Source organism: Octopus sinensis, linkage group LG10, assembly GCF_006345805.1.
Source record: "Octopus sinensis linkage group LG10, ASM634580v1, whole genome shotgun sequence".
In the NCBI taxonomy this organism is placed as follows: domain Eukaryota; kingdom Metazoa; phylum Mollusca; class Cephalopoda; order Octopoda; family Octopodidae; genus Octopus; species Octopus sinensis.
The window spans coordinates 508,623-536,425 of record NC_043006.1 but is presented as its reverse complement, the minus strand read 5'-3'; the positions used below and the strand labels follow the sequence as shown (position 1 = coordinate 536,425).

The following is a 27,803-nucleotide window of genomic DNA, read 5'->3' as shown; positions in this document are numbered from 1 at the left end:
CGCCAAACTCCACTTCCCACCCTTCCAATTTTCAGTTCCCCCCGCCCGCCCCTACATGGGCACCTTTAACGCACACCTCTAACTTTCAACCACCTTCATCTCATGTTAAACTTTACCAAATTATATTTTTATCTTATTTTATTTTATTTTTATTTTTACTTTTACTTTTATTCTACTTCCATTTATTCTCATTTTTATTTTCATCCCTTACCTTAACTCTTATAATTTTTATAATTTTTATATTTCATTTCTAACTATTACATTGTATTTCTTATTTTATACTGTATTTCTTACTTTTATTTCTAATTTTTACCCTTACCCTCATTCTTACCCCTAACTTATCGCTTTACATCTCTATATATGTCCATTTTTTTTGCTTATCCTTTATTTACTTACCTATGGATCCACTTTATGATTATACGAGCGTCCGTGTACGTATGTATACGTATACATATATGTACATATGTACGAGTAAACATCTACGTCTGGATGTACATACCCCGTATTTCTTTTTTTACATGTTTTCTTATATTCATATGTTTACACCTATTTGTATACATCTTTTAATATCTTATAACTATACCCATATGCGCGTATGTCTCTGTGTGTGTATGTAAGTGTATATGTGCACGCACATATGGACACACAGCCGTGTGTGCGTGCACGTGTAGACGTGAATCTTTACATACGTTCTTATATACATCCTTTAATATCTTATATCTAAACCTGGAAGCGTGGGCATATGCGTGTGTGTATGTAGGGATGGGCGCACGTATGTACATATGGGTGTGTACACGTATAGTGTCCGTGTATACATGCGGATATTCTGTTGTATGTATGTATATGTACGCGCGTGCGTGTGGGTGTGTGTGTGTTTATGTACATGTTTACACGCGAGTGCGTGTGTATGCTTATAGGCTTGGAGGCGTATATGTACGCGTGTATATGGGTGTATGTATCCATGATGGTATGTATGTACTAGAAGACCAATTAATTCAAAGAACCAGATTAAACGCTCAACAGCTCTGATTTACAACACATTAGGTCCCCAGACGAAACTGTTGATTTATTGACACCCAAAACTTCTACACTAAATTTTTTATCAATCTCCTGACCACCATGTTTGGTCCGTAACCTCTATACATCCCTTATCTTTATATTTTTTATATTTTTTTACATTTTTATCATGTTTATTCCTATCTTTTTTTTTTACTTTTTACTTTTATTTTTATTTCTATTTCTATTTTTACTTTATAACCTTATGCCTTTACATTTATTTATATTCTTTATATTCTTTATATTCTTTATACCCCTTTACATCTCCTTATATCTCTTTATATCTTTATGCTCTACATTTTTATATTTTTCTACACTTACACTTTTTATACATTTTTTATCCCTCGTCCTGAATTCTCGCCCCTCCATCTTCACGTCTATATATGTATTTATTTATTTACATTACTTCAACATCCAAATTTCCTCATTCTACATTGAAGAATTTTTGATGTAACACATGTCCTTGTGGAAGCTGTTGTGCACGGCTGAAGAAGGCCACAGACATACATTATGCATTGTTATAAATCTGTCTAATAAAGGCCCGAAACATATGTACCGCTAAATCCTTCGCATCATGTTTTTATTTTGATCAATTTACTCCACCACCTACACCACCAAATGGTATACACAGGTGCTTATAATTATCAAGTACTCACCCCGAATTTCTATATATATATATATATATATATATATATATATATATATATATACTATATAAACCAATTTCAATGGATTTCGCCCAATTTCGACGTTGATGTTACTTAGTTTGGTTTGAAATAAAGAACTTGATTAGCTTAATAATCCTAACTTAATCCTGGGCAAAGCCGGGTTATACTGCTAGTCATTATTATATAATGCAGTAAGCTCACAGAATTGATAGCACACTTGACAAAATGCTTAGTAATATCGTCTTTCTTTATGTTCAGAGTTCAAATTCCACCCTAGTCAACTTTACCTTTTATCCTTTTGGGGGTCAATAAATGAAGGACCAGTCAAGTAATAGAGGTGACAAGTAATTCACTTGTCCCTTCCCACAAAAATTTCAGACCTTGTGCCTATAGTAGAAAGGATTATTATCCTTACTATATGTGAAGGCATGTGGCTTAGTGGTTAGGGTAACCTTATGACAATCATAAGGTCATGAGTTCAATTCCCAGCGATGCATTGTCTCCTTGGGCAAGACACTTTATTTCATGCTGCTCCAGCTGGCAAAATTGAAGAGTGTCTGTATTTCAAAAAAGAGCCAGCCTTGTCACACTCTGTGTCATGTTGAATCTCCCTGGGAATTACGTTAAAGGTACATGTGTCTGTGGAGTGCTCAGCTACTTGCACGTTAATTTCACGAGCAGGCTGTTCCGACGATCGGATCAACTGGAACCCTTGTTGCTGTCATAAGTGACAGAGTGCCATATGGTCATGCAACAAAATACAGCTATTTTTAGTACGTATTCCTTTGCACGTTTCCTGCAACTAGATATGGCAGTTGCTGACAAAGAACCGAGTTTCCCTGCAGCTAGACACAGCCATTGTTAATACGATACTGAGTTTCCTGTGACAAAAGCTAACTCTTGTTAAAATTTAAAATAAAACCCATTATCTATTACAAAACATTTTTTTTTTTCACAACCAGGGCTGGATCTATGTATGAAACAAATGGGTCAAGGTCCAGGGCCCCAAAACATGTGTGTGGAGAAGGTCTTCTTTAGCTCAGAAAAGTCTAAAGCTTGGAGTTAAAAAGGTTAAAGTATAGTTACATCAGTCAAGTAAGTAATTTACTCTTTACTCTTTTACTTGTTTCAGTCATTTGACTGCGGCCATGCTGGAGCACCGCCTTTAATCAAGCAACTCGACCCCGGGACTTATTCTTTTGTAAGCCCAGTACTTATTCTATCGGTCTCTTTTGCCGAACCGCTAAGTAACAGGGACACAAACACACCAGCATCGGTTGTCAAGCAATGCTAGGGGGACAAACACACAAACACACATACATATATATATATATATATATATACATATATACGACAGGCTTCTTTCAGTTTCCGTCTACCAAATCCACTCACAAGGCATTGGTCGGCCCGGGGCTATAGCAGAAGACACTTGCCCAAGATGCCACGCAGTGGGACTGAACCCGGAACCATGTGGTTGGTTAGCAAGCTACTTACCACACAGCCACTCCTGCGCCTATTTATTTAATTTTTCTTAATCTAATAAAGTTATTTTACAATTATTGGGCCCCCTTTTAATTAACTGGGCTCTTTTAGATTTAAAAAGCCATTAAATTTAACTGAATCCCTTTAAATCTACTGAGGCTTCTTTTAAGTTTTGGAGCATCTTCAAAATGTTCAGGACCCCTTGATTTCATGGGGCCCTCTTCATTATATTATGTCTTTAATTAACACTTTTTTAAAGTATTGTCTTTTTAAAAATACTTTGAGTTTATCTTTTCTTTTGATATAATAAGAGGGCAGTCAACAGCAATGAACAAGACAACATCAACAAGTTAGAAGCTACCAAAATCCTGGCATCCACTGAAGCTATAGAATACGCCAAAAAAAAAAAATTAGGAAAATTCAAAACTGATATGAAATTATAGATTTCTTTCTATTTAGATTATTTAATGCACATTCCTATTGTTTACATCTAAACAATTGAAAATTACACATATGAAATCATAGGGGCCTCCAAAACTTATTGATCTAGGGGCCCAACTGATCTAAATCCAGCACTGTCTACAACAACCTAATCGTTGATATAAAATATCAGAATTTCCTGATATAGAATATGGCTAATTGTAAAAACACTTGCTTTAAGAGCATCTAAAAGGTCAATTAATCTGCTATAAATAGCAGCCAAATCTCCTTAAATGATATGCTATCACCCTAAAAAAGAAGGTTGATGTATTGAATAATGCAGCCTTAGATAAACTATGCCTAAACACAAAGCCAGAATGGTCACAGCTAGAAGACATTCGATCATGGTTCTACTCAACCAAGGCCAAGTTAAGACAAGGCAGTCATAACAACAACAGCACTTGCTCCAGAGATAAATACCATAAATACCATACCATTCTACCTCTGCTAGTATGAACCAATGAAGGAACCTCAACGAAGTGACTCAAGCTGCTAGAAATAGCAGCAAAATTTCTCTCATTAAACTATAATATCCTATATTCCAAAAATAAAAATATTACATTTCTAAATATCTGAGAGAGATATATGCAGTTGTGGTATGATGGAGCAGTCGTATACTGTCAACTTAATATGACAGTCCTATAAAGGGAATCACACTACTGCTATTTAGCCCTGGGAAGCAGCACCGCTTCCTGTCGGCCTTGACACATTTCCTGTGTCCTTATGTTTACAAGAGGGAGATAAGCACCTCCACCCAGCTAAGCCTGGACCCAGAGACTAGTTTCTGAGTCTTGCTCATCATCAGTCTGAAGATCCAGACACATTGTAGAATGCAGTCCTAGATATACAGTTTCCACAAGAGGGCAGAATGGCCCTGGCTGAAATATATGTGACCTTAAGTCTGCTCAGTTAGGGGCTAAACACGACAACTTGTATAGAGAGAAACTGGTGTGAAGCAACAAAAAAAAAAAAAAAGAAAACTAAATCCTGAATGATTAATAAAAACTTGCTTACCTCGTCTGTGAAGATCTTTCCAAGAGTATCACAAAGCCAGGAAGGGTTGAAGAAATACATGGCTGAGTCGTTACTCACGTGATATACAATGACTCCAATTTCACTGAGAAAAAGGGACACTATATGTATAGGATAAAAGAAAAGAAAAAAAAAAAAGAGTGAAATAATTATTTTTTAATTACATAACATAATCAGCTATCTTTTATCTCTTTCAGTCATTAGACTGTGGCCATGCTGGGGCATTGCCTTGAAGAATTTCTAGTCGATTGTATCAACTCTAGCACTTATTTTTTTTAAAGCCTGGTACTTATTCTATTGATCTCTTTTGCTGAACTGCTAAGTTACAGGAATGTAAACATACCAATACTAGTTGCCAAGCAGTGTTGGTGGGGATGGCAGGCAAACACAGACACAAAGACACACACACGAGTTTCTTTCAGTTTCCATCTACCAAATCCACTTATAAGGCTTTGGTCATCATAAGACTACAGAAGAAGACACTTGCACAAGGTGCCACACAATGGGACTGAACCCGGAACCATGTGGTTGGGAAGCAAGCTTCTTACCACACAGCTATGCCCGCACCTATATGTATGTATAATATTTAACACATAGACACCCTTGAGAGGTGTGATACTGTTGTTTATTTCTGAGAGAAAAATCTCTTCATAGATATGGTGTGCTAAAAATACAATATATATTGGAGCCGATAGAATAAGTCCTGGGGTTGATTTGCTCAACTAAAGGTGGTACTCCAGCATGGCCACAGTCAAATGACTGAAACAAGTAAAAGAGTAAGTGTATTTCCTATTTGCTTCTATCTAGAAATCAAAGGAAATGACCACCATTCCTTTCAAACTTTGCTTTTGTCGCCTCGACACGAATATTTTGAAATTGAACTATTTTCCATTACATTTCAGACAGATTCAGTGCCAAGTTGTTGAAGCAAAAATATTGTTATTACAAATATTCTGCTCGGTATCACAGATTTGCTTGTCAGTTGCTTCACCATAACCACTTGAGCATGTCTTTTAGTGACTGACAATATATACCTCTCGGGAAGGCGGCGAGCTGGCAGAAACGTTAGCACGCTGGGCGAAATGCTTAGCGGTATTTTTTTCTGAGTTCAAATTCCGTCGAGGTCGACTTTGCCTTTCATCCTTTTGGGGTTGATAAATTAAGTACCAGTTACGCACTGGGATCGATCTAATTGACTTAATCCCTTTGTCTGTCCTTGTTTGTCCCCTCTGTGTTTAGCCCCTTGTGGGTAATAAAGAAATAGGTATTTTGTCTGCCATTACGTTCTGAGTTCAAATTCCGCCGAGGTCGACTTTGCCTTTCATCCTTTCGGGGTTGATAAATTAAGTACCAGTTACGCACTGGGATCGATCTGATTGACTTAATCCCTATGTCTGTCCTTGTTTGTCCCCTCTATGTTTAGCCCCTTGTGGGCAATAAAGAAATAATATATACCTGTCTGATCATAAGCAGGAGTAGTGAGGGAGTATCATAGCCATGTGTTGAGAGGGATTGTTTTGGGGTTTGAATAAATGTAGCAAAAGCAAAGTTTAAAGCAAATACTAAGCCTTTTTCTAGGGGTAAGCAAATAGGAATTAACAGCTGCTACCCCAAAATCGTGTTATGCAGTGTAATATAATCAATTGAGACACTCAATGATGTTTTTGTCTGTCTAAATATATTAAGGCGCAGGAGTGGCTGTGTGGTAAGTAGCTTGCTAACCAACCACATCTTTCCGGGTTCAGTCCCACTGCGTGGCATCTTGGGCAAGTATCTTCTGCTATAGCCCCGGGCCGACCAATGCCTTGTGAGTGGATTTGGTAGACGGAAACTGAAAGAAGCCTGTCATATATATGTATATATATATAAGTGTGTGTGTATATGTTTGTGTGTCTGTGTTTGTCCCCCTAGCATTGCTTGACAACCGATGCTGGTGTGTTTACGTCCCCATCACTTAGCGGTTCGGCAAAAGAAACCGATAGAATAAGTACTGGGCTTACAAAGAATAAGTCCCGGGGTCGATTTGCTCGACCAAAGGCGGTGCTCCAGCATGGCCGCAGTCAAATGACTGAAACAAGTAAAAGAGTAAAAGAGTAAGGTGTCAGTCAAGGTTAACTGGGTCTCTACACATGTATGTGCAGGCTTAGGCAAGGTTCTTTTTAAGGAAGACTAGCAGTTATCCATGCACACAAGTCTGCCCCTCTCTATGGCACAGATGTTTATCCAAGGAAAAGGCCACTGCTATGAGCCCCTAGAGCTTGGTAAACATGTCGTCACAGGCATTGCTGTCAGAACACAAAACAGAACAGATACCGCAATGCATCTTCCTCGATTCCCTAACAGTTTTGCCATTCCACTGCACGGGTTTGCTATCATTTTTCTTCTTTTTTTTTCTATCAACCCCAAAAAGATGTCTCAGCTGACTTCAGTTGGATTTAAGCTCAGAGCAAAGAGAGCACAAATACTGCAAGAAGACATTCTCCTCTATGTGCTAATGATTCTGCCAAGTTGCTGCCCTTAAGTCCTCTCTCTCTCCCTTGTCTTTTGCCAGCCTCGTCTGGCACCTGTGCCGGTGGCACGTAAAAAGCACCCACTACACTCACGGAGTGGTTGGCGTTAGGAAGGGCATCCAGCTGTAGAAACACTGCCAGATCAGACTGGGCCTGGTGCAGCCTCCTGGCTTCCCAGACCCCAGTTGAACCATCCAACCCATGCCAGCATGGAAAGCAGACGTTAAATGATGATGATGATGATGATATATATATATATAAATAATAATGAGGCAATATTATTCCAAACTTACAGGGAAAAATTCAATTTAGAATTACTAAATCAAATTTCACAATATATATATATAAATTAGAAAAAAAATACCTTTTATCAATTCAATAATGAAAAATTAAATTATACCATTTAGAAAAATTACATATAGAAAGATTAAATATAAAATAAAACATAACAATAATTAAGTAATGTGCAAAATAATAAATAAAACGTATATATTTGGTAGAATAACGACATATATCGAGAGAGAGAGTGAAAAGACCCTCTTTGGTCATGACTGACCATGGGATTGCACCAAAGAAGTTCCCCTCCAAGGTACAGGTCTGGCCATGGCTGTTTGTGGAAGACAGTTACCCATGCATACCAGCCTCCCCTCTCCACACCACCAGTGTTATCCAAGGGAAAGGCAAAGGGGCCGATACAGCTAGGCACTACTGACATTGCAACTCATTTCTACAGCTGAGTGAACTGGAGAAACGTGAAATAAAGTGTATTGCTCAAGAACACAACACACAGCCTGGTCTGTAAATCGAACTCACTACCTCGTGATTGTGAACCTAGTGCTCTAACCACTGAACCATGTGCCTTTTCACACACACACACATATCCATCTAGCTTTCTGCTATCATATCCTCCTCATCATCATTGTTTAACATCCGCTTTCCATGCTAGCATGGGTTGGAAGATTTGACTGAGGTCTGGTGAACCAGATGGCTGCACCAGGCTCCAATCTTGATCTGTCAGAGTTTCTACAGCTGGATGCCCTTCCTAACGCCAACCACTGTGAGAGTGTAGTGGGTGCTTTTACGTACCATCAGCACGTCTACCTATCAACTCATCTGTCTTGATGGTGGTCATGATGGTGATGATGATGTGATAATGAGGAAGATGGTGGTGGTGGAGATATGATGGTGGTGGTAATGGTGGAGATGACAACAAAGACATCCGCTATAGAATATTTGGGCTGGACATAGCCAGCTTAAATGCTAAAAGGTTAAATTAAAACAAAACAAAAAAAAAGGAAATTTAAAATTTCAATTTAATCTTTATATATAAAAGTGAGGTTGTGTGCTGTCTGTCTCCTCCGATTTAGATTCATATCGAGCCCTTCAGGGTATTAGTGCGCGTCTACGATGAGTCTACGATTTTAAAAAAACTTTACCATCATTTTTTTCCATTTTTAATGCATTTTTTTGCTATTATATAAGGGAAGTAACTCTCTAAAAATGTATTATTAAATCTCAGAACGTAAAAAGCTACAGTAACACTCCACTTTGTGGTTAGCCATATTGAGATGGCTATTATACTTTACATCTCTAAAAATGCTTATATAGTTATTTCCCTTACAAACCCGAGCAACGCCGGGCGATACTGCTAGTTTAATATAATAATGTAAAAATAATAATTCGAAATTAACCTTTGTGTAATTCGTCAGGGGTTTTGATATCATTTCCGTCAATGCTTTCAACAATCTCCATCATCCTGTGTTCAAAGATATACAGTGCTGGCATGTAGATGTGAAGGTTTTGGTGAATTCCTTGTATTTTCTTGGCTAACGATATGTAACTCAGGGGAACCTGACGAAAAAAAAAAAAAAAAAGAAAGGAAAAATACATATATAAATAAAAATATAAGGTGCAAGCATGGTTATGTGGTTAAGAAACTTACTTCCAAAACCATGTGGTCTTGGGTTCAATCCCACTGTGGGGTATCTTGGGCAAGTCTTGTACTAAGGCTCTCTACTGACCAAAGCCATATGAGAATATTTTTTTTTTTGTGTGTGTATATTAGTGTTATGTTTGTGCACCACCACCGTTTGACAACCATTGTTGGTTTGTTAGAATAAGTGAATAGAATAAGTAACAAACTAAAAAACCAAAAATAGTTATGGGTGGGATTCGTTCAACTATTCCCTTCAAGAAGGTGCTGCAGTCCACTGACTGAAACAAGTAAAAGATAAACTGCGTGGCACCTTGAGCAAGTGTCTTCTACTATAACCTTGGGCCGACCAAAGCCTTGTGAGTGGATTTGGTAGACGGAAACTGAAAGAAGCCCGTCGTATATATGTATATAGATATATATGTGTGTGTGTCTGTGTTTGTCCCCCTAGCATTGCTTGACAACTGATGCTGATGCATTTACGTCCCCCTAACTTAGTGGTTCGACTAAAGGCAGTGCTCCAGCATGGCTGCAGTCAAATGACTGAAACAAGTAAAAGAGTAAAAAGAGCCATCCAATCGTGGCTGTTTGCCAGCGTCCCCTGGCACCTGTGCAGGTGGCACGTAAAAAGCACTCACTACACTCACGGAGTGGTTGGCGTTAGGAAGGGCATCCAGCTGTAGAAACACTGCCAGATCAGATTGGAGCCTGGTGCAGCCTCCTGGCTTCCCAGACCCCGGTCGAACCAACCAACCCATGCTAGCATGGAAAACGGACGTTAAACGATGATGATGATGATGATGATATATATATATATAGCAAATTAAAAGTGTGGCATATTAGCAATTAGAACCTAAAGGCAAAATTAATAGAGGTCACGAAAGTGACGGAGGGTACTGACCAGCACCAGCTTTTTCTAGAAATAAGAGTTGAATTAACTCCAAAGCCACTAAAGCAGTATATTTAATGACTGACGAAGGGAGATAAGTCATTAAGTATAGTACTTTAGTGGATTTGAAATTAATTCAACTCGTATTTTTTTAGCATAAGTAGTGTCTATATATAAATATATGTCATATGAAGTGTATGAATGAAGACCGCTGCATCAAGAGGTGCTGAACTTTAATTGTTGGGGGAACATATGGAAAGGGTAGACCCAAGAAGACATTAGATGACGTGGTGAGAAAGGATCTTCAGATGTTGGGGGACACAGAGAGGATGAGAGGAAACGGAGACCCCTGGTGGTTTGTTGTGCTTGAGAAGATATGTCAAGCTAAGTCAAAGAATGGTTGTCCTTGCATGCAGGCATGTTCCCTGCATTCCCCTCCGGCTGAGTGTTCCTAATCTTGCAAGCTCATCGGTGCTGGTGCCACGTAAAAAGCACCTGTACAGGTGGTGTGTAAAAGGACCCTGTACACTCTGTAAAGTGGTTGGCATTAGGAAGTGTATCCAGCTGTAGAAACCAGGCCAAAGTTGACCTGGATCCTGGACAATTCTTTAGCTGGTCAGCTCCTGTTAAACTGTCCAACCCATGCCAGCATGGAAAGCAGACATTAAAGGATGATGAGAATGTTTATCTCTCTCTCTCTCTCAATGGAAGGCAAAATCAACTCCAACTTGTAATCAGGATGTGAAGGTGGACAAAATGCCGTTAAGCATTTCACCTGGCATGCTGGCGATTCTGCTAGCTTGCTACCTTTGAAAATATTATAGAATAATTTATCATTATAAAGCTGATTTTTGGAACAAATTAGCATGAGAACTTTAAATTTGAATCACATCAGAATAGGAAATTTCTACAATGGAAGCAGGTATGGTATTGGTTGGGTTGATATCAAAAGGTTTAAAAAAAAAATACTTTGCATTTTATATAGTCCCTCGATATACAAAAAGATTGGCTGCTTGCGACTGGAATACCTTTGAACACAATTCTTCTCTATCAAGCCTGACCTAGGGTTAAACAACAACAACCGTATAGGCGTAGGAGTGGCTGTGTGGTAAGTAGCTTGCTTACCACCCACATGGTTCCTGGTTCAGTCCCACTGTGTGGCACCTTGGGCAAGTGTCTTCTACAATAGCCTCGGGCCGACCAAAGCCTTGTGAGTGGATTTGGTAGACAGAAACTGAAAGAAGCCCGTCGTATATATGTATATATATATGTGTATGTTTGTGTGTCTGTGTTTGTCCCCCCAACATCACTTGACAACCGAAGCTGGTGTGTTTACGTCCCCGTAACCTAGCGGTTTGCCGAAAGAGACCGAAGAATAAGTACTAGGCTTACAAAGAATCAGTTCTGGGGTCGATTTGGTCGACTAAAGGTGGTGCTCCAGCATGGCCACAATCAAATGACTGAACCAAATAAAAGAGTAACCATTACTCTCTTGGCAATGACTGGTGACCAAGAACTTTGGAAATATGTTGTGCTTGAGAAGACCTGGCAAGCCAAGTGTGACCATAACCTTGTAGCCTAAGCCAGGGGTGTAACCAGCCCACTTATGAGTACCTTCCCTTCATTGGACACTGCTTGCGAAGACCTGTTGAGGCAAGTGAAATCGGAATCGAAATCAAATTTGATGACTGGCATCCGTGCTAGTGGAGTGGTAAGAGCACCATCCGAGCGTGATCGTTGCCATAGCAGCTAACTGGTGTTCGTGCTGGTGGCATGTAAAAAGCACCAGTTGAGCATGATCCTCACCAGCATCGCCTTACTGGCACTTGTGCTGGTGTGCAGGTGACACTCTTTTACTCTTTTACTTGCTCTTTTACTTGTTTCAGTCATTTGACTGCGGCCATGCTGGAGCACCGCCTTTAGTCGAGCAAATTGACCCCGGAACTTATTCTTTGTAAGCCCAGTACTTATTCTATCGGGCTCTTTTTGCCGAACCGCTAAGTGACGGGGACGTAAACACACCAGCATCGGTTGTCAGGCAATGCTAGGGGGACAAACACACACACACACACACACATATATATATACATATATACGACAGGCTTCTTTCAGTTTCCGTCTACCAAATCCACTCACAAGGCATTAGTCGGCCCGGGGCTATAGTAGAAGACACTTGCCCAAGATGTCACGCAGTGGGACTGAACCCAGAACCATGTGGTTGGTTAGCAAGCTACTTACCACACAGCCACTCCTGCGCCTAAAAAAGAAAAAAAAAAGAAAAACATGATTTCTGGGATTGTTGCCAGTACCGCCTGACTGGCCGTCATGCCGGTGGTTCATAAAAGCACCCACTACACTCTCGGAGTGGTTGGCGTTAGGAAGGGCATCCAGCTGTAGAAACTCTGCCAGATCAAGATTGGAGCTTGGTGCAGCCATCTGGTTTGCCAGTCCTCAGTCAAATCATCCAACCCATGCTAGCATGGAAAGCGGACGTTAAATGACGATGATGATGATGTTTGTAGATATTGTGTATGAACTGTAATGCTGGGCCCTAAATGTGGAGGACATGTAAAGGGTGGAGAGGAATGAAGCTAGTATGCTCCACTGCATGTGCAATGTCAATGTTCATGTGTAACAGAGCACCCGGTATATTAAGAGAGCAGTTGGGCATAAGAGGAATTATATGCAGTGTGCAAGGGAGGAGACTGTGCTGGTTTGGTCATGTGATGCGGAAGGATGAGGGCAGTTGTATAAAGAAGTGCTGGGAAGTGGAGGGAAGTTGTGGAAGAGGGGTCCTAGGAAGACATGGGATGAAGTATTGAAGACTGGTCTCAAAATGCTGAGCCTTATGAAGGAGAGGATAGAGGACCAAGATATGTGGTACTTTGTTGTACCACAACAGAATTAAGATCCTGACACCAAGGTGCCACATCAAAAACATTGGTGTGGGTGCTGATACCACATAAAAAGCACCGGTATTGGTGTCACATACAAAGCACCCAGTACACTCTGTGGAGTGGTTGGCATTAGGAATGGCATCCAGCTGTAGAAACAATGCCAAAACAGACAGTGGGAGCTTTATGGCCCCTAGCTTTGCCATTCCAGTCAAGTTGTCCAGCCCGTGTCCGCATGGAAAACGGACATTAAATGTTGATTATGACGATGATGATGAGGATGATGATATTGTTTTGTTTTGTTTGTAGTTTATCTTTTACTTGGTAAGCAAGCTACTTACCACACAGCCACTCTTGCATCTATATATATATATATATATATATATATAATTGCAGCGTGGAAGGTGTTTATAAGCCATTTAAGAAACACACAAAAACCGTTAGATTCACTTCAACATTTAAGTTTAATTTGTCAAAATATTTTCGTCGCTTTCAGACCGCAACTGACAAAACTTCGTGCTGCATCACGAGATGCAGAGATGCAACACAAAGTTTTGTCAGTGAGCAGGTTGCGGTCTCAAAGCAACGAAAATACTGTTATATATATATATATCATTCCCTAAATATTAATAATAATTACAAGCTTAAGAAAATAGTCTAAAATTGGGGCATTTATATGCCTTGGTGAATGTTTATAAGCTTTAAGCTTATAATTATTATTATCATCATTTACTCTTTTACTCTTTTACTTGTTTCAGTCATTTGACTGCGGCCATGCTGGAGCACCGCCTTTAGTCGATCAGATCGACCCCGGGACTTATTCTTTGTAAGCCCAGTACTTATTCTATCGGTCTCTTTTGCCAAACCGCTAAGTGACGGGGACGTAAACACACCACCATCTGTTGTCAAGCAATGCTAGGGGGGCAAACACAGACACACAAACCCACACACACACACACACACACATATATATATATACATATATACGACAGGCTATAGCAGAAGACACTTGCCCAAGATGCCACGCAGTGGGACTGAACCCGGAACCATGTGGTTGGTTAGCAAGCTATTTACCACACAGCCACTCCTGTGCCTATTTGCATAATTTTCTCTCCTCATCTTTTCTTCATTTAATGAAGAATATGTATCGTTATTTTTTTAATATATATATACAATTTGATTTGGCCCCATGGAACTAGAAGTTTAGTTGTTTCCTGTGCCAAGCCTAGGTAGGAATCTATATTCTACATAACCATCCCACTGCCAAATCAAATTGTTTTTTGACAGGCAATACATATTAACAAGAGGATGGGTAAAGAATGAGAACCCGGGTTCGAAATTTCCCCAAGACCCTTGATGAAAGCTGGAGGGTATATCAGCTAAAACGTTGTGTTTAACAACAAACATGATGAGGACCAATATCCATCGAATGTAAATAATGTAACCAAATTGATAAAAAGCTGCCACAGACAGATAAGCTGGATCCAACAAGAATGAAAATAAAATAATAAGAATATTATGAAAATTATGAAATTAAAAGCAAAATTAGAAATTTATACACTTTTAGCACATATTAACATGATTAAAATAAATAAAAGTGAGTCTTAACCCTTTTGATACCAACCCGGCTCTGGCTCTGTAGTACAAATATCTCATTTTCATAAGTTTTGAATTAAAATCTTCCACTAAACCTTACTCGTAATTTATGTTCTTAACACTAGCTGAATGATGACCAAGTTATTTTACTAAATTCTTCATTATATTTAAAATAACTGAAAGAAATACAGAGCATCTCAAAATAAATACAGTAACGAAAGGGTTAAAAAAAATCATCTGATTTCACTGAAATACAAAATTATTTACGCAGCCAACCATTATTCAAAGCTCACAAAGCATGAACAAGAAGCAGCAAGAATTTTCAAGAAAGTCTACCTTTCTATCCAGTAATTTAGTTCTGTTATTTTTAGCATCTTTCATTTCACTGGCAACATTATAAATCTCTGCCGTCAGTTCTTTGATCCCAGTTTGAGTTTTTGAAGATACTCCCATAAATTTAACTACATGCAATGAGTATGTGGAGTTCTTTAAGTAGTTCCCTATCTTGGTCTCAACTGATTTCAAGTAACTGCATTTCTTATCCAGGACTTGATCCAAAAAAGTACCCACGATGATCACGTAGGAACGTGGCGCTTTAGCCTGCAAAAAATAAATAAATAAATAAAATATCAAAATAACAAATATAAAAAAAATTATATAAAAACCCTTATGACAGAACCTAATAATTATGGTTTCAAATTTTGGCACAAGGCCAGCAATTTGGACAGGAGATAAGTTGATTACATCAACCCCAATCAATTCCAAAGGGATCAAAGGCCAAGCTGACCTTGGTAGAATTTGAACTCATAATGTAAAAATGGACTAAATGCCAGTACACATTTTGTCCAGCATCTTAATGATTCTGCCAGCTCACTGCCTTACAGACCCTAAAAAAAATATCTACGTTCTATGCTGGCAGGGGTTGGATGGGGTTTCGGGATCTAATGGTCCTAAGAACAGCATCAAGCCCCAGTATCTGCTTTGGCATGGTTTCTACAGTTGGATACCCTTCCTAATGCAAGCCACTTTACAGCATGTATTGAGTGCTTTTATTGTGCCACCAGTACCAGTAAGATCACTGTAACTTGCAAGACTGAAAATCCCAAGAGAGGCAGTATTATGCAAGGGGATAAGGAGTTTGAAGTAGGAGAGAAGGGAGTAGAGTGGGTTGATAATACAGGGAAAATGATGACACAGCAGATAGAAGAAAAACAAAAGGTGGCAAGCTGGCAGAAGCGTTAGTCCGCTGGATGAAATGTGTAGCCGTATTTTGTCTGCCGTTACGTTCTGAGTTTAAACTCCGCCGAGGTCGACTTTGCCTTTCATCCTTTCGGGGTCGATAAATTAAGTACCAGTTACGCACTGGAGTCGATGTAATTGACTTAATCCCTTTATCTGTCCTTGTTTGTCTCGTCTATGTTTAGCCCCTTGTGGGTAGTAAAGAAATAGGTATTTTGCCTGCCGTTACGTTCTGAGTTCAAATTCCACCAAGATTGACTTTGCCTTTCATCCTTTCGGGGTCGATAAATTAAGTACCAGTTATGCACTAGGGCTGAAGTAAACGACTTAACCTCTTTGTCTGTCTTGGTTTGTCCCCTCTGTGTTTAGCCCCTTGTGGGCAATAGAAAAAATAAGATAGGAGAAAAACAAGAGAAAGATGATGTGTGATTGGTTAGATTGCAGGGACAGGGGAGAGAGAGAGAGAGAGAGGGGGCCAATGTAGAGGAGCAAAATCCATTAAATTCCCTTTTTATGTTAATATACAGCATCACACAATCTGTCTTCAAACGGATTTAATGAAATAAGACATACCTCAATACTCTGCAGCCACTGTTTCAGATTTTCAACTTTCTTCCTCAAGTCCCACACCAACAGGTACAGACTGTTTGGTGTGATAAAACTGTGGTGGATGGGACGGAATGTTTTTGCTTGTGAAAATTCCCACACATTAAATGTTATTGATGCTATTTCATCCTAGATGCAACACAAAAAGTAAAAGGAAGAAAAGAAAGTGAATGGAAAATATTTATCCTCCAACAAAACCAAATTTATAGACATTTTTTTTTTAAATGAGGAATTTTATTTTAGAACCATAAATTTAGTCAAGTCTATATTATTTGAAGGGAAGAAGAATAAGTAGGCAGATGTATAGGTGGGATATATGTATGGAGGAATGAATATTAGTTCTTAGAGACATACAATCCTTTACAGTATATATTGGAATGTTCAAGGGCAGCAAAATATCTGGTAGATACACTATGAGTCTATATTTTGACATACAGACAGAAGGAAGAGCAGAGAGCATTGTCAAGTCACATATGGTACCTGAAAGATTACAATACTGACAACTTTAATATTACCTGATCTAAACTGTACTTTAATAACAAATACACCTCTTATCCAAATTAATGTAGCCTTTGCAATGAGGAAAAATACCTCATCTTCACTGAAAGAATAAATACCATAAACAAAAGATCTGAACTAACTTCTACATACTGCCATTAGAACAAGTTCTATCTTTTCAAATTCAATAGAATTAGTGGACCCAAATAAATGTAAATATCCAAACAATCAAAAGCAGAAACCAGTAAAACACTAAACAATGCAGGAACAAAAAAATAAACAAAAGCAGAGCGGAATCATCATCATCATCATCATCGTTTAACGTCCGTTCTCCATGCTAGCATGGGTTGGACAGTTCGACCGGGGTTCTGGGAAGCCAGAAGGCTGCACCAGGCTCCAGTCTAATCTGGCAATGTTTCTACAGCTGGATGCCCTTCCTGACGCCAACCACTCCGTGAGTGTAGTGGGTGCTTTTTACGTGCCACCTGCACAGGTGCCAGGCGAGGCTGGCAACGGCCACGGTCAGATTGGTGTATTTTATGTGCCACCGGCACGGAAGCCAGTCGAGGCGGTACTGGCATCGGCCACGAGTCGGATAGTGCTTTTTACGTACCACCAGACCAGGGATCCTGGCTGGTTCAATTCGATTTCAATTTCGCTTGCCCCAACATGTCTTCACAAGCAAAGGGGGTTGGCATGGGTGCCTGTCGTACGGTCGCATTGGAGTATTTTACGTGCCACGGCCACGAGTCGGATAGTGCTTTTTACGTACCACCAGACCAGGGATCCTGGCTGGTTCAATTCGATTTCGATTTCCCTTGCCCCAACATGTCTTAACAAGCAAAGGGGGTTGGCATGGGTGCCTGTCGTACGGTCGCATTGGAGTATTTTACGTGCCACGGCCACGAGTCGGATAGTGCTTTTTACGTACCACCAGGCCAGGGATCCTGGCTGGTTCAACTCGGTTTCGATTTCGATTTTGATTTCGCTTGCCCCAACATGTCTGCGCAAGCATGGGGGGTTGGCATGGGTGTCTGTCGTCGGATGAGGTTCTATATCGACTTCGCTTGCCTCAACAGGTCTTTGTGTCCAAGGGAGGAAAGGCATTCATAAGTGGGCTGGGCTCACTTGTCCTGCCTGGTCTTCTCACGTACAGAATATTTCCAAAGGTCTCGGTCGCTGGTCATTTCCTCAGTGAGGCCTAAAGTTCGAAGGTCGTGCTTCACCACCTTGTCCCAGGTTTTCCTGGGTCTACCTCTTCCACGGGTTCCCTCAACTGCTAGGGATTGGCACTTTCTCACACACCTATCTTCATCCATTCTCGCCACATGACCATACCAGCGCAATCGTCTCTCTTGCACACCACAACTGATGCTTCTTAGGTACAACATTTCTCTCAAGGTGCTAACGCTCTGTCGAGTGTGTACACTGACATTACACATCCATCGGAGCATACTGGCTTCATTCCTCACGAGCTTACGCATGTCCTCAGCAGTCACGGCCCATGTTTCGCTGCCATGTAGCATGGCTGTTCGTACACACGCATCATACAGTCTGCCTTTTACTCTGAGCGAGAGGCCTTTAGTCACCAGCAGAGGTAAGAGCTCCCTAAACTTTGCCCAGGCTATTCTTATTCTAGCAGTTACACTTTCAGCGCACCCACCCCCACTACTGACTTGGTCACCTAGATAACGGAAGCTATCAACTACTTCTAGTTTTTCCCCCTGGAAAGTGACGGAAGTTGTTTTCTGCAGATTTTCAGAGGTTAATGCTCCTGAGCATCTGCCACATACAAAAACTATCTTCCCAGTTAGCCTACCTTTGACATTGCTGCACCTCTTATGTGTCCATAGCTTACACTGGGTACATCTTATAGAGTTTCTACCTACACCTTTTCTACAGATCGAGCAGGGCCATCTTCCTGAAGACATTTGTGGATTGTCTACCTTCCTACTTATTAGTACTTTGGTTTTAGCTAGGTTGACTCTAAGGCCCCTTGATTCTAAACCCTCCTTCCACACCTGGAACTTCTCCTCCAGTTCTGATAGTGACTCAGCAATAAGAGCAAGGTTGTCAGCGTAGAGGAGCTCCCAGGGACAGCCTGTCTTGAATTCCTCCGTAATTGCCTGGAGTACTATGATAAATAGGAGGGGGCTGAGTACTGAACCCTGGTGGACCCCAACCTCTACTTTGAATTCTTCTGTGTACATGTTGCCAACCCTAACCTTACTTACGGCGTCTCTGTACATGGCTTGCACAGTCCTCACCAGCCATTCATCTATCCCTAGTTTCCTCATTGACCACCAGATCCTCATTGAAAGATGATATCGTGTTTGTGGTAAGAAGTGGGTGTTTTTGGCAAGAAAGTTGGTAATGCGTAAGAGAAAAAGTGTGAGAGACAAAATCAAATCTGGGAACACAATAGACTTGATAAATGTAGGTCGGGGACCGCTTCATCTGAACATGCTGTGATGATGTGATGCGAAGGGAGTAACCAATCAAAAGTCATGTTATGTGCAACAAGAATATTTTCACCAAATTTCTTGAGACTGAGATGAGAGCACAATGGTGCGTAACAAAGGAAAACAGATCATTCGACCTGACTTTATGGAATTTGTATTGGTGATCATTAGGGAGGGAAAAGGGTCGAAATTGTTAAAAAGGTTATTGCTAATGGCTTCTTCTCTTTCTTACTCTCTCTTTCTCTTTCACTCTCTCTATCACCTTTGAGTGAGAGAAGATGATAGTTATCAGGGTCAGAGAGAGGAGATGCTCTTCTTTTGAACTGAACATGGCATAGTGTGTTTTAAAGGATCAAGATACTTGAGAGAGAGAGAGAGAGAGTATGGCAAGAATAGAGTTTAGTTCTAGGATGTATTTGAGGGAAAGAGAAGAGACATTGTCATGGTCAGGAGCCATATGTGTTTGAAGCTTTCACACTTGACTGAATGTGTGCATGGTGGTGGGTTTGGTTCAGTGGAAAGGAATAGTTTTGAAGGAGATTAACCAAGTGTATATATTGTGGAGATTAACAAGTACCTACATTGTGGAGCTGAATGTAGAGCAAGCAGGAAATGTGGGTGTACTGATTCAGTATTGGAGGAGTGTGACAGTGTTGTGTATAGAGCCATTATGTTTGAGAAGGCAAAGGTACTTCAATTAAAAAGACCTCAACAATAACTTAACATCGTCATCATCATCATCATCATCACCATCACCATCATCATCATCATCACCATCGTTTAACGTCTGCTTTCTATGCTAGCATGGGTTGGACGATTTGACTGAGGGCTGGTGAACCAGATGGCTGCATCAGACTCCAATCTGATCTGGCAGAGTTTCTACAGCTGGATGCCCTTCCTAACGCCAACCAGTCCAAGAGTGTAGTGGGTGCTTTTACGTGCAACCGGCACGAGGGCCAGTCAGGCGGGTACTGGCAATGGCCACACTCAAACGGTGTTTTTTATGTGCCACCTGCACAGGAGCCAGTCCAGCGGCACTGGCAATGTCCTTGCTCAAATGTTTTTCACGTGCCACCAGCACAGTGCCAGTAAGGCGGTGCAGATAACGATCATGCTCAAATGGTGTTTTTTACATGCCACCAGCATGGAGGCCAGCTTGTTGCTCTGGTAACAATCATGCTCGTATGGTACTCTTAGCGCTCCACTAGCACGGATGCCAATCATCGAATTTGATTTCAATTTCACTTGCCTCAACAGGTCTTTGCAAGCAGAGTTTAGTGCCCAATGAAGGAAAGGTACGCATAAGTGGGCTGGTTACACCCCTGGCATAGGCCACAAGGTTATGGTTTCACTTGAGCTTGCCAAGTCTTCTCAAACACAGCATATTTAACATGGTTATTTAAAATATTAAAGAAAGATTTCAATGATAGTGTGATACACTTTCATATTTCAAGTTCTTGTTTATTTTATTTTATTTTTTTCTTTGATTCAGCAATTGATCCGTAAGAACTGCAACCTTTAACATTCAGATTACTGTCAAATGTAATGCTTATTTCCTCACAATATTTTGATCTCCATAATTTCAAATTTCAGTGATGTGATTATTTACTTTTAGAATGACGCTCTAAGGTAGGTGTGAGAGGCTGAATCTGGTCAATTTAAACAAAAAACAGGAAGAATATTTGAGCTGCCTATAAATAAATAAATGCACCCTTTTAAGGCCCAGCCAGGCTCATGGGCCCGGTTTCCCAGTTTCCATGGTGTATATGTTTCCCAGCTGGATGGGACACCAGTCCATCGCAGCATTACTCATTTTTGCAGTGGACTGGTGCAACTGCCTATGGTCAATTTAAATGCTAAAAGATTAAATACAATATTTTCCTGAAAAATTTCTAACTCTTAAAGCTTCTAAGTTTGCAGAATAGATTCACTTATCAACTTCAACTTCTTTCCTTTGTTGAAGAAACAGAATTAAAATTACTTAAAAAAAAACAAAAAACAAAGTAACTTACAAAAGAGAAGAGACTTTTAGCTGGACGTTCTAAAACCCATTTGTATGTATTCAATCCAAGACTGTTCTGAAAATGTTCACCACTTTTCTTCATCAGACACTCCAACAGAGCAGTTTTACCGTCTCCCTATAACAAACAAACAAATTACAGATAATAATAAATTAAGTAAAATGCAAAACAACAACACAAGGGTTAAATAAGGAAAATGAAAGAAGCTTTCTTAACTTTTGTCTTTTACTTGTTCCGGTCAGCAGACTCTGGCAATGCTGGGGCACAGCTCTGAAGAATTTCAGTTGAGCTTATCAACCCCAGTATTTATTATTTGTTTGTGAAACCTGGTATTTATTCTATCAGTCTCTTTTGCCAGACTGCTAAGTTATGGGGATGTAAACACACCACCACTGGTTGTCTAATGGTAGTAGAGGACACACATGCACACACATGGTGGTGGTGGTGGTGGCAGTGGTGGTGGTGGTGGTGGTTACTGTCTATACCATTACATTTTTAAAGAAAGGTTTTTTTCAAAGCACTTTGTGTCACAGTTATGGTAATGAGGAGTAAAGAATTTAATATTTCAAAGGTTTTTCCCAAATTCTGAAATTGAAAAGCAAGTTTTCCTTCTACCATATTTCTTGAGATGTTTTATAAGAATACCAACTGTCAATTTCATTGCTCTGGAAGGAGGAAAGACAAAGTTTGATGTCACCAAGATTTGAACTCAGAACAAATTTCTTTAACTAAATTACTGCAGAGCAAACTGCCCATCTTTCTTATGTTTGCCGCTCCAAATTTAGTGATGAATGCAACGATAAATGGAAGGATGAACAGAATGAAATGAAGGAATGAGTAAGGGAGCGGGGTGGATGAGGTCAACAAAGAGGGAGGAAGTAGAGAATGGGAAAGGAAGAATAGAGAGCCAAACCTTTAAGCAAGGCCAAAACGGTGGTAAAGGGGAGAGGAAGGGGAACAGGAAGAAAAGAGAGGGAGCAGGAATTTGGAAGCAAAACTGCACCTAGAATATAGAACAGGAAAAATCCTATAGTAAAAAGTGGTGGAAAATTGTTTCGGAGCTCAGATGTATAGATAACCTTGGTGGTGTTCATACACATAAACAATAATAAAGACACACATGCAAACATATATCTGTGAAATTATATACATTTATACACATGGCTGTGTGGTAAGAAGACTGCTTCCCAACCATGTGGCTCTGAGTTCAGTCCCACAGCATGGCACCTTGGACAAGTGTCTTCTACTAGAGTCTCAGGCCCACCAAAACCTTGTGAGTGGATTTCGTAGACAGAAACTGAAAGGAGACATCGTCGTTTAACGTCCGTTCTCCATGCTAGCATGGGTTGGACGGTTCGACCGGGGTTCTGGGAAGCCAGAAGGCTGCACCAGGCTCCAGTCTAATTTGGCAATGTTTCTACAGCTGGATGCCCTTCCTAACGCCAACCACTCCGTGAGTGTGGAATAGTTAGCAGAGCGTTAGCAGACCATCATATATAAATATATACATGTGTCTGTGTGTGTGTCTCTTTCTCTCTCGGTTTGTTCCTCACCACCACTTGACAACCAATGTTGGTATGTTTACATCCCCATTGCTTAACAGTTCAGCAAAAGAGACCAATAGAATAAGTACCAGGCTTAAAAAAATAAAGAAATCCAGAGATCAATTCCTTTGACTAAAAATTCAAGGCAGTGCTGTAGCATGGCCACAGTCTAATGACAGAAACAAGTAAATGAAATAAAGGAGATAAGTCCTTAAATATAAGGAGACTAATGTAGGTGCCAAGACATGTTCTTCTTTCAGTCCACATGTGAATGGAAGTTCTTCTGACAGCATTTTTGGTGGAATACATGTCTGTACATATTGTTATTCATTGCTTGGACATAGAGAGATAAAGTGATCAGGATATCCAAAACAATGAAGAACTTTCCACATAGAAGCTCTTGGAGCACTATCAAAGGATTTTTTGAAGTCATGCAAAACAAGGAAAATGTGTTTTTGTTGTTCCCTGCTTTTCTCTTGGAGAAAAGGAAGAATCAAATGCAGAAAAGAAAGGCTTGACAAAATCAACCTCATCCTCCATGCAGTCAATGCCATCAAATCTTCTATGCAAGAATTGGTCAACAGAGTCATCAATACCATCACCATAAAGGAAGCATTCAGCAAAGAAGAAATTAAATTCTTGGATATGTGATAAAGCTGCTGCCACCGATGAAGCCCTTAAATGTCAGATTCTTCTACTCCCTGTGGCATACTAATTTACCCAACCTCATAACTTCAGTGTGTAATGTTTACCAACACAAACCAAACACCATTTTCTTCATACTTTGTCTTTTAGTTAAAACACGAACTAATACTTATAACATTACTAGCAGCATAGCCCGGCGTTGCCAGGGTATGTAAGAGCCCCTAGTAGGCAACGACTAATCCCAATCTAGTCCTTTCCCTCTAGGGAACGAAGGCGCATGTGTAGGTTGCAATGTCTTCTCTTCACTCGAATACTTCTATGTATACGATGTTTCTAGCTGTCTTCCGACAGAAAATGTGTTGCATATAAAAAGCTTAGATTCTCGACCCCATGTCGAATTTATCGATGTTTTTCAGAACTGGGGGAACTTTTCAAAATTTTCGCTGCGTTAGTTTTGAATTATGACATTGGGCTATGTGTGTGTCAAGTTTCATCAGAATCGGTTGAAAGCCGTGGTCAGGGTGAGGGTACAACCTGACAGCCACACAGACACACAGACAGACAAAATGCCGTTTATATAGATAGAGATTACATGAGAAAGACTGTCTGAAATACCTCATTGCCCATGACTGCAATCTTCATGTGTCGGTACGGTACACTCTGGCGAACCCTTTCTTGAAAATAGTCGATAATATTCCGGTTATTTGACTCTGTAAAAATAAAACGGAGTGCTGGTAAAGTTTCTTTATAAATGTACATTCTCAGTAAATAAGCAATTTTTAAAAACTGTCCTTCAAAAATGAGAGAGTCAATATATCAATGGCCAGTGCCGGCTGTAACAAATACAGATGAGAGAAGCCTAGACAAAGCTTTCTGCAGAAGACTAGCAGTTCCCCCATATTTACAAGGTTTCTTCTTTTCATGTCACCAATCTTGTCTAATACTTTTGATCCACTGTTATGGGAGATTCTTGAACACACCCACATGACTGAAGATGGACTGATAACAATAGATAAAACCCGAGTGAACTGTCAGCAGGGGTAGTTGACGGTATTAGTTTGACTGTGTTGGTTAACCATGTTAGTTCATCATGTGTTGACTTAACAGTCAGTTGTTGAAAAGTGAACACTGAGTATCGTACCTATGTTTGAGTAGTACAGCAGGCATTCTGTGTTGACATATATTCCTGTGATAGGTTATTTTCAGATAACCACAACCAACTATTTATTTGTGTGATACCATTTTACATCAGACACGTATACCCATGCCATAGCAGATACCAACCGACAAAAAACTGTCTTTTGTTCTATGATATAAACTTTCCATTTTAAAATAATCTAAATTAAAATTTCATGCTAAATTATGTTTCTGATGCCAGCTTAATAAAGACGGTTATTTTACTACATACTTCATTATTTTAAAAATTAATTAAAAGAAAGGCAATGTATTTCCACAGGAATATGATAATGGAAAGGTTAAGACCTTCATTATAAAGAGATCAGGAGATGAAACAAAGGCAGCATATTTCAATAGAATAGTAACAAAAGGATTAAAATAATTCTAATTAAAACTTTCCATCAAAATTTCTCAAATGCCAGTTAAATAAAGTTATTTTACATCTTCAACAGTAATTGAAACAAAAGCAGAGATATGATAGCAAAAGGGTTCAGGCATCAAAGACCAAGGTTGTAGGATCAAACTGGACAAGGGTTTAACTCCACCACCCAAAATTAATCTGTAGCAAAGCCTTGACCACAATTCGAAAGTCTATGTACTTTGTTAGTTTTATTTAAATCTCACCTCTTTGAAAATCTTTGGGTAGATTAATAATTTCAAGACCATCCAAAAGTAGAGCATTGCACGACTGTAAGTTTGCTATTTCGGTGGGCAGTTTGGTAATATTGATATTCCTGGTTCAAATTATAAAAGAGAATGTGATGACGAGGAGGAGGAGGAGGATATTTAGTGTTAATCCATATTCCAAAAACCAGCTTAATAACAACAAAGTTACTTTCCCAAATTCTTCATTATTTTCAAAATTAATTGGAACAACGGCAGTGTTTTTCAACAGAAATATGGTTAATATAAGGAGTAAGAAATTAGAGGTGAAGTGGTAATTGTGTGGCTGATGTCCTTAAATTATTGCAGGTCTGTCATTGTAGGGAACTGTTAGATATGAAGGAAGTTGCAGAGAAATAGATAAAGAAGCATAAAAGAAAATTTGTGTGGTAAGAAGCTTGCTTCCTAACCACATGGTTCTGGGTTCAGTCCCACTGCATGGCACCCTGGGCAAGTGTCTTCAACAATAACCTCAGGCCATTCAAAGCCTTGTGAGTGGATTTGGTAGACGGAAACTGAAAGAAGCCTGTTGTGAATATATATATATATATATGTGTGTGTGTGTGTGTGTGTGTATGTATATATTTATGTGTTTGTTTTTGTGTTAGTGTTTGTCTGCCCCCCCCCAAACCGTTTCTGGGAGGAGGCAAGAGAAGTTCTTTAGATGAGTTCAGGTAAATGGTAATGGTAATGCAGCGCCGTCTATAGTCTGCAAGTTCAGAAGTGAAGGAGCTGATGTTGAGCAGCATAAAAGACAAGGAAAGGACTCGACTGGATATTTGGTCTGTGGTTGTAAGGAGTTCACTTCTGTCAGTTATGTAGATGGTTTGGAGAGGTACCATCAAGAATGTGTGTGTGTGTGTGCGTGAATGAGTGAAAAATGGTTCTACCCAATAAATGGACCATCCACAATAATACAGCATGAGCCGAAAGTCATGTACCAAAACATTTTATGTTACTGTTATTATTATTATTGTTATTATTATTATTGTTATTATTATTATTGTTATTATTGTTATTGTTATTATTAATTTCATTCATGATGTACAAATACGTGTGTATTCATCATTAATTTATTTATTTTATTCAATTTTAGGAAAATTGGAGCATGTCTCTGACAGTTCTGGTGTGTGTTGAACTTATTTTGTGCATGACTTTTAGCCTACCCTGTATATAAATAAATTTATATATATATACACACATACATACATGCAAGTATATATATATATATATCTCAAATTTACAGAAAACAAAAGATGAAGACTGGTGCAAGAACACTCGAGAAGAATAGAAAAGTCTTTTAAAGGTAGAGTTTTAAAGTTCAGAAAGTTCAAAAGTCATGGTAGATTAGAGCGATTTACATAAACAAAAATAGCCAGTAAGATCTATGGATATGGATATATATATATATATATATATATATATATATATATATACATATATATATATACATATATATATATATACATGTGGAGGCGCAATGGCCCAGTGGTTAGGGCAGCGGACTCATGGTCGTAGGATCACGGTTTCGATTCCCAGACCAGGCATTGTGTGTGTTTATTGAGCGAAAACACCTAAAAAGCTCCACGAGGCTCCGGCAGGGGGTGGTGATTCCTGCTGTACTCTTTCACCACTCTTTCTCTCACTCTTTCTCACTTAGCCAGCGGGGTGACGTCATTTGAAGGCTAAAACAATGCAAACGCATTGTGACCAACGATGTGTAACTACATCTGATGGTCTGGTCAGTCACGTGATCACATGATATATACATACATACATGCATGCATGCATACATACATGCATGCATACATACATAACATACATACATAAATACATACATTACATATATATATATATATATATATACATATATACATACATGCCTATATTTCTTGTATTGATTGGTAAAATGAAAATAACAATCATGTACTAATATCGTTTCTTTTTTTCTTCACAATATATATATTTTTTCTCATTAGCTTTTTTTAAAGTGATTCATTAAATATATTGAAGAGAAATTTCTCCAGCTGGGACGGTAGCAAGTCCCTCACAGATGGTTACTCACCCACTGAGGTTCAATAACTTCAATCCAGTCAAGTGACAGACAGACGGAGGAACAGCATCAAGATGATTATTCTCTAGATGAAGTTCAATAAGACAATGAGAAAGGAATAGCGGGAAGTCAATTTCTTCAGGTAAGGGGCCACCTTTTGAAGTTCTTCTTCTGAACACTGTTAAACTACAGAACAATTAAAAAGGTTTTCCAATATAAATACATAAATAAAGGAGAATGAGTAAAAAGAACAAGATTAATAGAATTTTAAATGGTAAATTCTTATTTCAGGCAGTGAAAATTTTCACTTTGTATTTTCAGGGTTCATCCTATCTCTGTCTATACAGAATGGAAAC

At 39.4% G+C, this 27,803-nt stretch overlaps 1 protein-coding gene across 1 annotated transcript in view; it reads right to left on the bottom strand.

The window, feature by feature from the left end:
- The window catches only part of LOC115216335 (leucine-rich repeat serine/threonine-protein kinase 1), a 210,202-nt gene that overhangs the window by 41,550 nt on the left and 140,849 nt on the right, over nt 1–27,803 (bottom strand). Inside the window, exons 11-18 of the mRNA XM_029785561.2 lie at nt 27,460–27,633; nt 25,356–25,465; nt 24,171–24,265; nt 21,358–21,483; nt 16,353–16,514; nt 14,877–15,140; nt 8,920–9,079; nt 4,701–4,819 (exon numbers count right to left, since the gene is read on the bottom strand). Of these exons, the coding sequence (XP_029641421.1) occupies nt 4,701–4,819; nt 8,920–9,079; nt 14,877–15,140; nt 16,353–16,514; nt 21,358–21,483; nt 24,171–24,265; nt 25,356–25,465; nt 27,460–27,633 (1,210 nt within the window). The remainder of the gene's footprint in view (nt 1–4,700; nt 4,820–8,919; nt 9,080–14,876; nt 15,141–16,352; nt 16,515–21,357; nt 21,484–24,170; nt 24,266–25,355; nt 25,466–27,459; nt 27,634–27,803) is intronic.